Source organism: Pristis pectinata, chromosome 25, assembly GCF_009764475.1.
Source record: "Pristis pectinata isolate sPriPec2 chromosome 25, sPriPec2.1.pri, whole genome shotgun sequence".
In the NCBI taxonomy this organism is placed as follows: Eukaryota; Metazoa; Chordata; class Chondrichthyes; order Rhinopristiformes; family Pristidae; genus Pristis; species Pristis pectinata.
The window spans coordinates 637,310-649,956 of NC_067429.1; the positions used below are offsets into that span (position 1 = coordinate 637,310).

Below are 12,647 nucleotides of genomic sequence, written 5' to 3' on the forward strand. Positions count from 1 at the left end.
ACGACGACATCAGCTCGGACTCTGACACTTTCTCCGAGGTCACCGTCCGCTCTGAACGCAGGGAGAAGGAAGAACGGATAAGCTCGGACAAAGCAGTAAAAGTTCACAAGCATCACCACCACCATCCGCACAAACGGGTTAAGGAACACCACAAATCGAAGGAGACAGAGAGGGTTAAGGAGCGGGGGAGGAAGCTGGAGTCTGGCAAATCTAGTGCCAGCAGAGAGAGGACTTCATCTAAAAGGCAGGTGGTTGAGGACGAAGACAGTGGGAAGAAGGGGCGGTCCTCGCCGGTCGTGAAGCACAGCAGCAAGGAGGCAAAGTCTGCCAAATCGTCCAAAGAGAGGGCTAAGAGAGAGAAAGAGCAGCGATCAGCACATAAAGAGCGACTAAAGAGCCAGAAGAAAAGCAAGGAAACTCCGCGAGGTTATCGAACATCCCCCAGTCCAAAAAAGAAAGGTGGGAGCCCGAGGCGCAAGCGTTCTTCCAGCCCTAATAGGGAAGACAGCCCCTTTGGGACCTACAGCAAAGGATACGATGCCAGCCCTGTGTATCGATCCCGAACTACTTATGACGGTTACCGGCGAAGTCCCGGTGATTCTATCCGGAAACAGTCTGTCAGCCCACCTTACTACAGCTCCAGGGAGCCTGCGGCCTATCACACTGGTTATAATGTGCGATCACCAAGTCCTTATGCCAGAAGGCAAAGATCTTCAAGTCCTTACAGCAGACACCGATCACCCAGTTACGACAGACACAGCAGCTCGTACGAGTACAGTGGGAGGTCACCGAGCCCATATAGCAGGAGGCGATCGCTGAGTCCCTACAGCACCAGGAGGTCGTTCAGCCAGAGTCCGGTGACCAGGTACAGTCTGATCTCTTCCAGGGTACGATGGGCTAGGGTGCCATGCAGCACCTTTGTTGTGATACAGACACGGGCAGCAGAGCAGGGATGCAGGAAATTGCCGAGGGGTATCCGTTGGAGAAGTGAAGGGCAGATATGATGACTGTTGTGCAGAGGGTTGGGTAATAGAAGTAAGTGTGGAGAACAGATGGGAAACGGGAAGTTCTGGAGGACCAAGGAGACCTGTGGTCCGTGTATGTCCATCGTTGGCACCACAGAACCCGGTGAGTAAGGTGAGTGCAGGACTGGTCCCCGGGAGGGACGGGTTCCACTGCAGTGACACAAAGGCCTGGTCAGACCTGCCCTGGAACACCAGGAGCTGTGCTGGGCCCCACAACTCAGACTGGAGAGGCAGGGCAGCAGACAGTTCCCTGGGCTGACGAAGTGAGAGGGAGGCAGAGAAACTCTGCTGCTGCCTGGCACCTGGGGGAGGGCCAGAGTGAGGTGAGATGCCTCTCACAGTGCTGGGGTCAGAGGGCAGACCTGAGGTTGTCAGGGTTGGAGGGCAGTTCTGGGGGTCAGTGAGCGGTGCTGGGGTTGGAGGGCAGTTCTGGTCAGTGAGCAGTGCTGGGGTCAGAGGGCAGTGCTGGGGGTCAGTGAGTGGTGCTGGGGTTGGAGGACGGTGCTGGGGGTCAGTGAGTGGTGCTGGGGTCGGAGGGCACTGCGGGGGGTCAGTCACACCAGAACGTTACCCCTTCCCTCACCCACCAATAGGCTCCACCATGCCCTGCACCGCTCCTTGGGCCTGTGCTTTGATTTCCTCTTCCCTCTTCCCCGCCACCGTCTGGTGAAACGTTTGCACTGAGGAGGGAGAGTAGAAGCAGCAGCCACAGACTGCTGGCAGTGGGCGGTGAGTGGGCTGGTGTCAGAGGGAGCAGAGTCACGGGAGTGCAGGGAACCTCTCACTGATACTGGGGCTGGACAGTGGGAGGAGCAGTGTTTGGGGGTTACTGGGGGGCAGTGGTTGGGAGGGTTACTGAGGGAGGCAGTGGTTGGGTGGGTTTACTGAGGGGGCAGTGTTTGGGGAGGTTACTGAGGGGGGCAGTGTTTGGGGGGTTACTGAGGGAGGCAGTTGTTGGGTGGGGTTACTGAGGGGGCAGTGTTTGGGGGGGTTACTTAGGGGGCAGTGTTTCGGGGGGTTACTGAGGGGAGCAGTGGTTGGGGAGGTTACTGAGGGGAGCAGTGGTTGGGGAGGTTACTGAGGGGAGCAGTGGTTGGGGAGGTTACTGAGAGGCAGTGGTTGGGTGGGGTTACTGAGGGAGGCAGTGGTTGGGTGGGTTTACTGAGGGGGCAGTGTTTGGGGGGGTTACTGAGGGGGCAGTGGTTGGGAGGGTTACTGAGGGGGGCAGTGGTTGGGAGGGTTACTGAGGGGGACAGTGTTTTGGGGGTTACTGAGGGGGACAGTATTTTGGACGTTACTGAGGGGGCAGTTTGGGGGGTTACTGAGGGGGGGGGCGGTGTTTGGGGGGTTACTGAGGGGGTGGTGTTTGGGGAGGTTACTGAGGGGGGTAGTGGTTGGGGAGGTTACTGAGGGGGGCAGTGGTTGGGGAGGTTACTGAGGGGGGCAGTGGTTGGTTGGGGTTACTGAGGGAGGCAGTGGTTGGGTGGGTTACTGAGGGGGGCAGTGGTTGGGAGGGTTACTGAGGGGGGCAGTGGTTGGGAGGGTTACTGAGGGGGACAGTTTGGGGGGTTACTGAGGGGGGTAGTTTGGGGGGTTACTGAGGGGGGCAGCGTTTGGGGAGTTACTCTGAGGGGGGTGGTGTTTGGGGAGGTTACTGAGGGGGGCAGTGGTTGGGTGGGGTTACTGAGGGAGGCAGTGGTTGGGTGGGTTTACTGAGGGGGCAGTGTATGGGGAGGTTACTGAGGGGGGGCATTGTTTGGGGGGTTACTGAGGGAGGCAGTTGTTGGGTGGGGTTACTTAGGGAGCAGTGTTTCGGGGGGTTACTGAGGGGGCAGTTTGGGGGGTTACTGAAGGGGCAGCGGTTGGGTGGTTACTGACGGGGCAGTGTTTGGGGGGTTACTGATGGGGGCAGTGTTTGGGGGGTTACTGATGGGGGCAGTGTTTGGGGGGTTACTGACGGGGGCAGTGTTTGTGGGGTTACTGAGCGGGGCAGTGTTTGGGGCGGTTACTGAGGGAGGCAGTTGTTGGGTGGGGTTACTGAGGGGGCAGTGTTTCGGGGGGTTACTGAGGGGGCAGTGTTTCGGGGGGTTACTGAGGGGGCAGTGGTTGGGTGGTTACTGACGGCAGTGTTTGTGGGGTTACTGAGTGGGGCAGTGTTTGGGGCGGTTACTGAGGGGGGGTAGTGTTTGAGGGGTTACTGAGGTGGCAGTGTTTGGGGGAGTGACTGAGGGAGGCAGTGGTTGGGTGGGGTTTCTAAGGGGGCAGTGTTTGGGGGGGTTACTGAGGGGGGCAGTTTGGGGGCATTACGCGGGGGCAGTGTTTGGGGGGGGGTGGTTACTGAGGGGGGCAGTGTTTGAGGGGTTACTGAGGGGGCCAGTGTTTGAATCGGTGATTACTGAGGAGGGGAGCAGTTTTGTTCAGCCCTCTCTTGGCTCCCTCTGTTCCATGGGTATCTCTTGCAGAATTGAAGGAAACAGCTGAGATTTTGAATTGGGAGCAGGTGTGTCGCTCAGGACGGGGGGTGATGTAGTGAAGACACAGTACACGGTCGGTCTGTCAGCACGGTCTGTCGGTTCTGGAGGAGCGGTCGAAGATGGGAGATCAGTTAACAGGGCTATGGAGCAGCTGAATTTGGATCTGCCAGATGAATGCGTGGCTAAGATATTGGTGCAGGGGGCAGGGTTTCAGATTTGTTGATCATTGGGATCTCTTCTGGGGAAGGTGCGACCTGTACAAAAGGGATGGGTTATGTCTGAACTGCAGGGGGACCAATATCCTTGCAGACAGGTTTGCTCGAGCTTTTGGGGAGGGTTTAAACTAGTTTGGCAGGGGGATAGGTCAGAGCTTGGTTCATTTAGTGTACAAGTAGATGCAGAGTGTAGAAAGACTGTGAGGAAGGATAGGCAGTTGAAAGGGCAAAATTACAGTCAGTTGGATGGGCTGAAGTGTGTTGGCTTTAGTGCGAGAAGTATCTGGAACAAGGGTGATGATCTTAGAGCGTGGGTCAGTACGTGGAACTATGACGGGGTGGCCATTACAGAGACTTGGCTGTCACGAGGACAGGAATGGCTGCTAGATATTCCGGGGATTAGATGTTTCACAAGGGACAGGGACGGAGGTAAAAGAGGTGGGGAGTGGTTCTGCTGATCAGGGACAGTGTCACAGCTGTAGAAAGGGAGGACGTCCTGGAGGGATCGTCTACTGAGTCAGTGTGGGTGGAAGTCAGAAACAGGAAGGGAGCGATCACTCTGTTGGGAGTGTTCTATAGACCCCCCCAATAGCAGCAGAGACACTGAGGAGCAGATCGGGAGGCAGATTTGAGAGGTGCAAAAACAACAGGGTTCTTGTCATGGGTGATTTCAACTTCCCTAATATCGACTGGCACCTCCTTAGTGTAAAGGGGATAGATGGGGCAGAGTTTGTTAGGTGTGTTCAGAAAGGATTCCTGACACAGTATGTGGACAGACCAACTAGAAGAGAGGCCGTACTGGACCTGGTACTAGGTAATGAGCCTGATCAGGTTTCAGATCTCTCAGTGGGCGAGCATTTTGAAGACAGTGACCATAACTCCTTGACCTTTACCATAGACTTGGAGAGAGATAGGAACAGACAATATGGGAAAGTATTTAACTGGGGGAGGGGAAATTATGATGCTATTAGGTAGGAACTTGGGAGTGTAAATTGGGAACAGATGTTCTTGGGGAAGTGCACAGTAGAAATGTGGGGGTTGTTTAAGGAATACTTGCATGGGGCTCTGGATAGGTTTGTCCCATTGAGGCAGAATAAGGATGGTAGAGTGAAGGAACCGTGGTTGACACGAGATGTAGAATATCTTGTCAAGAGGAAGAAAGAAGCTTACTTGAGGTTTAGGAAGCATGAATCAGACAGGGCTCTGGAGAGTTACAAGGTAGCCAGGAGGGAGCTTAAGAATGGACTTAGGAGAGCTAGAAGGGGGCATGAGAAGTCCTTGGCAAGTAGGATCAAGAAAAACTCCAAGGCGTTCTGCACGTATCTGAAGAATAGGAGGATGACTAGAGTGAGGGTAGGACCAATCAGGGATAAAAGACGAAACATGTGCCTGGAGTTGGAAAAAGTGGGGGAGGTCCTTAATGAATACTTTGCTTCAGTATTCCCCAGAGAGAGAGAGACCTTGACGTTTGTGAGGATGGAGTATGACAGACTGATATGCTGGGGCATGTCAACGTGAGGAAAGAGGATGTGCTGGAACTATTGAAAAACATTAGGATAGATAAGTCACTGGGGCCGGACGGGATATATCCAAGGTTATTACGGGAAGCAAGGGAAGAGATTGCTGCATCTTTGGCAGCAATCTTTGCGTCCTTACTGGCCACAGGAGTAGTGCCAGATGATTGGACGGTGGCAAATGTTGTTCCTTTGTTTAAGAAAGGGAGTAGGGATAACCCTGGGAATTACAGACCAGTGAGTCTTACTTCAGTGGTGGGCAACTTACTGGAGAAGATTCTTAGAGACAGGATTTATGAGCACTTAGAGAAGCATAGGATGATTAGGGACAGTCAGAGGGGCAGGTCGTGCCTCACGAGCCTGATTTAATTCTCTGAGGATGTGACAAAGCACATTGATGAAGGTTGAGCAGTGGATGTGGTGTACATGGATTTTAGCAAGGCGTTTGATAAGGTTCCTCATGGAAGGCTCATTCAGAAAGTCAGGAGGCATGGGATCCAGGGAAACTTGGCTGTGTGGATTCAGAATTGGCTCGTCCATAGAAGACAGAGGGTGGTGGTAGATGGAGCATATTCTGCCTGGAGGTCGGTGACCAGTGGTGTTCCACAGGAATCTGTTCTGGGACCCCTGCTCTTTGTGATTTTATAGATGACTTGGATGAGGATGTGGAAGGGTGGGTTAGTAAGTTTGCTGATGACACGAGGGGTGGTGGTGTTATGGATAGTGTGAAGTGATACACTTCGGGAGATCGAATTCGAAGGCAGAATACAAGGTTAATGGCAGGACCCTTAGCAGTGTGGAGGGACAGAGGGATCTTGCAGTCCACGTCCATAGATCCCTCAAGGTTGCCACGCAGGTCGATAGGGTTGTTAAGAAGGCGGATGGTGTGTTGGCCTTCATTAGTTGGGGCATTGAGTTCAAGAGTCGCGAGGTAATGTTGCAGCTCTATAGAATTCTGGTTAGGCCACACTTGGAGTATTGTGTTCAGTTCTGGTTGCCTCATTATAGGAAGGATGTGGAAGCTTTAGAGAGGGTGCAGAGGAGACTTACCAGGTTGCTGCCTGGACTGGAGAGCATGTCTTATGAGGATAAGTTGAGTGAGCTAGGGCTTTTCTCTTTGGAGAGAAGGAGGGTAAGAGGTGACTTAGTAGAGATGTACAAGATGATAAGAGGCATAGATCGAGTGGACAGAGACTTTTTCCCAGGGTGACCATGGTTAACACGAGGGGACATAATTTTACGGTGATTGGAGGAAGGTATAAGGGGGACGTCGGGGTAAGTTTTTTTACACAGAGAGTGGTGGGTGCGTGGAACGCACTGCCGGCAGAGGTTGTGGGTGCAGATACATTAGGGACATTTAAGAGACTCTTAGATAGACACATGAATGCTAGAGAAATGGAGGGCTATGTGGGCGGGAAGGGTTAGATAGATCTTAGAGCAGGATAAAATGTCGGCACAACATCATGGGCCGAAAGGCCTGTATTGTGCTGTAATGTTCTATGTTCCAAAGGTAGGCCAGAGTCAGGGAATGGTATTCAGTCTTGTACATTTGGCAAGTAAGTAAGGGGACCAGTAGTCTTGTTTATTAATCGTTTAGACTTGTGCATTTACCCTAAAATGCAGAAAGTGGGCAGGTAGGAGTGGGTATCAGGAAGGCAACCACTGCAGGAAATGGCAGATACAAGGCTGTTGAAACAACACACAAGGCAGTGCGATGCCGTACACTGTGGCTTGTCCCACCCTCAGTACTGGATGGCAGAAACTTCCTTGCTGTAAATATTTGAAAATGGGAAATGTGAAGACTATATTTTGGTAGAAAGGAGAGACATTGCTGACGAAACAGTACATTTCTAAAGGTTGTGCAGCAAAGGAATGACTTGGCTGTAAGTGTGCAGAAATCCTTGAAAGGGCATGTTCAGAGAGCAGTTGGAAAAGGTAAGGGGTCCGACAAATAGAGGTACAGAGTGCAGACGGAGAAGTTGTGCTGGACCTATCGAAAACATAGTGTCAGTCACAGGTGGAGTAAAGTTCAGGAAGGATGTGAAGGTCCTGAAGAGGCTGCAGAATGGTTCTGGGGCCGAGGACTTTCAGCTCCGGGGTGAGGCGGGAGGAAGTGGGTAGTTTTCCTTGGAGCACGGAAGGTTGATAGAATTGAACTGGATTGTACTGGTTTGGACAGGGACAATATGGGAATGTCCTGAGGGTTTGGGGAGACATAAGAAGAATATTTTTATGCCAAGTGGTTATGATGCAGAACTCCCTGTGAGGTGTGGATGCAGGATCAGTCAGGGATTTCAGAAGTGAATTGGACAGACACTTGGAACAGTGGCAAGGTGTAAGTGGCAGGGGATAGTGTGACTGACAGGTTTGCTGTACTGGCAGCTGGCGTGGATTTGATGGGTCAAGTCACCTCCTGCACTGATTATATAAAAGCCGGTATCTTCAGGCCCAAGCACAGAGTCTGCCCATCACCTCATCAGCTGCCCAAGGTTGGACAAGCCGAGCTGCTGCCCTCCCTTCCCTCCCCATTAACCAAAGCAGCTTTTATCTGTAACTTTGCCCAGTTCCCCAGAAACATTTCTTCTGGTGAATCCATGCCTTTGTCTCCAGACTGAAACAAACAGTGTCCAGGCTGGCTGTTGCCTGCAACTCAGACTCGCAGAATGATTCAGTGCAGCCACAATCTGCCTCCCTCCCACATCCCACGGTGATGCAGGGTGATGCTGGTCTGGTGGTAGGAGACAGAGAGAGTGGCAGCGGGTTGGTTTCAGACTGGAGACCTGTGACCATTGAGTGACCCTCCCTGTGAACTGTACAGAGTTACTGTTTATTCAGGGTGAGGGTCACTGTGTAACTGTACAGAGTCATTGTTTATTCAGGGTGAGGGTCACTCACTGTGTAGCTGTACAGAGTCACAGTTTATTCAGATTGAGGATCACTCTCTGTGTAACTGTATAGAATCACCGTAAACTTTATTCATAATAAAATATACAAAAGACTGAACACAGTGCAAAGCTCTTTCTATTCTTAGTGTCATATGGTCAATACGTTTAGTGATTAGTGTTTCTTACATTGCACAATTGCCACTCGTGGTGCCCATTGTCCCATGGTGTCTGAAACTGGAGGCCATAGGTTTACAGTGAGAGGGCCAAGGTTTAAAGGGGACCTGAGGGGTAAATTTTCCACACACACAGTAGTTGGTATCTGGAATGAGGAGGTGGTGGAGGAAGGAACAGGAACAACATTTAAGAGGCACCTGGACAGGTACTTGAATGAGCAGGGCATAGACAGAGATGGAATTAATGCAGGCAGGTGGGATTAGATCATAGAATGTTACAGCACAGTACAGACACTTCGGCCCACAATGTTGTGACGACATCTTACCCTGCTCTAAGATCTAGCTGTCTATATCTAGCTAGTACAGATAGGCATGGTGGTTAGCATGGACATGGTTGGCATAAAAAAATGTAAGAGACTCTCCAGTGAGAACCACTCACCTGATCTTTCCTTGTAACTTTACAAGTCTTGTTCACTTGAAGTATTTGTCCAATTCATGTCTGAAAAGGATAATTGAATCTGCATTCAGCCCCTGTCGGGCAGCGCATTCCAGATCACACTGTGCTGTGGAAAAATCACTCGTCTCTCTGGTTACTTTCCCCAGTTAGCGTTGTCCTCTGGTTACTGCCCCTCTTTCCCCAGTTAGCGTTGTCCTCTGGTTACTGCCCCTCTTTCCACAGGAAGCAGCTTCTCCTCATTTAATTTAGCAAAAATGTTCATGGTCTTGAACAGCCACCAACTGTGTGATCTGAGGACTACAACCACCACCCCCCCCCTCCCCCCCCCCGGTATGTCTGTTGGAACCTACTGACCTTTGGGCCCATTTTGCTCGGTTCTCAACACCCTCGCTAAATAGCTACAACACTGAGCTTGGGCTGCACCCACGATAGGACATGCCTTTGCTGGGAAGCTCAGGATTTATGGGATGTCCACGCTGCCCTGATGCAGTGGTGGTGAGCCACTGCCTTCAGTCGCTGCAGAACACATGGTGGATGTACTCCCAGAATGCTTTTCAGCAGAGAGGTCAGGAAGCGCCCGAGAAATGGGCATTCAGCTGAGGTTTTCCCTCAGTACAACCTTCTGCTATCCACCCCACATCCAAAAATGTATCAGTCCTTGTCTTGAGTATATGTGACTGGGGGTAATTATGTTGGGAGAGGGCACTGGCAGAGGTTTGCTTATCCTGATTGTGGATTCAGGGGGTTTTGTGAGTGTTGGTGGTTGCTCACTGCCTTGATGCACCTGCTGCTGGTGGTCCATGTCTCTGAAGCACACACTGTTACCCAGCAAACCAAGAGCCCTGAGCTGATTTGAGGTCTTAGTCTTTTCTTCAAGTGACCAAAAGTTGTGCTGATGTACTGGAGGCAAAGGTACTTTGTAATCAATCTCTTCTTTTTCTGAGTGGGGCCTCCTGAGCAGGATTGAAGACCTTTGTATATCTTCCCTCCTAAGCTTCAGTGAATAGGTCAGTGGAGACAAGAGCTTGGCAATAGCATTAACCGTGCACTGCAGATCAATGACTGAGGTTGCAGTGTCCTTGGTTCTGTAGTGGAGACAATGTGGGTTGAACATTTTCCCATGTCCTGTGGAGTAGATCCATCCCAGTGGGAACCTTGTTGTATGTGAAGTATTGTGATGAGAAAAACTGAGGAAGGTGTTGAGCAATGACACAGCCCTGCTTTGCACCAGTCTGCAGTGAGCTGGGGCTGTCACACAGTGAAGGTCCTTATTTTGACAATGTGACCCTTGTCTGGACACCCAGCTGAGGGAACATCCTGCCCACATCTACCCTGTCAGCTCCCACTGAGGAACACAGGCCCAGTCATCTCTCCCCATAAACGCAGTTCCTCAATCACAGAAATCAGTCTGGTGTTTCATTTCACTGGCTTTATTGCAAGTATATCCTACAAGACTCTCATTGAATGTTTTCTCATTTGTCAATACCAGATATCGAATAGCCTGTTCTGTCTTTGGTTCCTCAACATTCTAATCTAGAAAACTGTCTCTGTCCACTCCATGAATTCATCCTTCACACTATGACTGCTCATTTGCATTGCCCAGTCTATAATGGGATTAGTCCCACTAATTCTATGCACTTCTGATTTCCTGATTTATACCATGCCCTACATTGCCATTGAGGGGCAGTAGACAGCTCCTTGCTGTCCTCGCTCCTGCCTCTTGGTGTTTCTAAGCATTTAGACTCGACCTTGGGGCGACACGGTAGTGTAGCGGTTACTGTAACACTATTACAGCGCCAGCGATCGGTGTTCAATTCCCGCCACTGTCTGTTCTCCCCATAACTGCATGGGTTTCCTCCGGGTGCGCTGGTTTCCTCCCACATTCCAAAGACGTACAGGTTAGTAGGTTAACGTGGGTGTAATTGGGCGGCGCGGGCTCATTGGGCCGGAAGGGCCTGTTACCGTGCTGTGTAAGTAAAGTTTTAAAACAAAGAAATGGAGGTGGTGTGTTCCTTGAAAGGAAACATATGGGAATGCTCTCTGTATCTGTAAAGACAGGTATCACTTCTCAACTTGCCCTGCCACCTTCAAAGATTCCTGTATGTACAAATTCCAGTGTAGTGGGTTCTGCAGAGCTCAGTATCAAGTTCATTTTTTGTGATGTAGAATAATTTTTTCAACTTTAATTACGAGCTGTGGTTAAGAAGTCTGCCGATGGTACCAAACTGGGCAATGTGATTTATAGTGAGCTGCTTAGGTACAAAACTAAACCTGGACCCAACCTTGACCTGATCCCAGCCTGAGGACATAGATCTTTTCTGTACCAGCCAATATTCGTAGCCACTGTAAATTGCTCCTAGTGTGTAGATCAGTGGTGGAATCTGAGGGGAGTTGATGAGAATGTGGGTGAAGGAAACACATGGGATTAATGTAGGGTTGGTGTAAATGGAGAGTTTTCCATTCTGTGTCCCTATGATAACCAAGTGCATTTGCAGAAGAAAGGGATTGCCTGCTGGATGTGCCTTGGTATGATTAAGCCCAGAGGACACTTGATACTATGCAGTCATCCTGACCTGGATATAGCCCAGCACAGCTCAAGCCAAAATGGAACATGGTAGCAGAGCATACACCTGAGCAGGCTCGACCCAAGCCCAGCAGACACTGACGGATGCTGTTGGGCTCGTGTTGGGCCGCATGGCTGTCGTATCTACAGACACCTTACTTTGTGAAAGGGATGATGCAAATGCAGTTTTTAATTTCAGCTCAACTCCCTTTGTTTGAAGTATTATTTTCCTGTTAGGTCTGATCCACTCCAGATTCAGAGTATTTTATTGTCACGTTCACCAGGGTGCAATGAAATTCCTTGCTCACATGAAGCTCACAGAGTAAACAGTGTACATGGTAATAATAAATACAGCACAAAAACAACAGAATGGTCCAGAGTATAGTAGTGCAAACTGAGCTACCTCGGTGAGAATGAGGCTTAGGGCTGCCTTTCAGTGTTCTGCAATCTGCGATTTAGAATACGTTGGAACACAGCTCCCAGTTACGGTTCCATTGTGACCAAAGCAGCAGGGCACTAGGACCTTGAGGCAGCTCCTCCTTAGCCGACCAGGATTGTCAGCAGGTTCACATCTGAGATTGGGCCTTCTGACTGCCGCAGTGGTGATTCTGCTGCTGTCACTGTGAATTTGCCACTGCAGTCTCATCCACCACTGTCATGGTGAGTTGTAGTCAGGGGTGATGTCGTTACAGCTCTGTTCAATAAGAAGAAACAGCAGCAGGAAGGGTGCAGGAAAGCTGAAAAGGGATGGAGAGGATGTGCAGTCACAGGGACATTGCTCATACCCTGATTGGAGAATGGGCTGCGATGATGCAGGGGTCTCTCTCTCTCTCTCTCTGTCACACTCACACTCACACGTAGAGATGCTTCATATGGCTATACGGTGAGATTGGATAGTATCATTCCTGCAGCAGGAGCAGAGAATTCTGGCTTACTTGCAGAGTAAGCTACTTTTTGGAGAAGCTGATGGATGCCCACTGAAACTGCAGACTGCAGCTTATTGTGATGCAGGCAAGCACAAAGGAGTCTTGCATCACTGAGGCTGCAGTGCTGCCTGTGCCCAGTGTATCCAGGTAGGATGCAGCAAACACCTGGTGTGGGTGGGGAAATGCAAGCCATGTATATGTGCATAAAAGTACATGTCTGTGCATTTGCAAATGAGTGTGGTCATGTGAGTGTGTGTATGCATTAATGTGTGTGAGTGCTTCAGGCTCCAGCTAGGTGGTAGGAGGCAGAAGGTGGTGGGTTGCTTTTGATTGGAAGTCTATGACTGGTGGTGTACCTCCGGGATTCATGCTGGGACCCTTGTTTGTGATAGATATTAACAACTTGGATATAAAT

General features: G+C 50.6%; 1 protein-coding gene across 1 annotated transcript in view; it reads left to right on the forward strand.

Moving 5' to 3' along the window:
- Positions 1-2: 2 nt before the first annotated feature.
- cdk12 (cyclin-dependent kinase 12) overlaps positions 3-12,647 on the forward strand; it is a gene marked incomplete at its 5' end in the record, with an annotated part of 47,338 nt that continues 34,693 nt past the window's right edge. The window contains one exon of the mRNA XM_052038365.1: positions 3-865. Coding sequence (XP_051894325.1) covers positions 3-865 — 863 coding nt within the window. The remainder of the gene's footprint in view (positions 866-12,647) is intronic.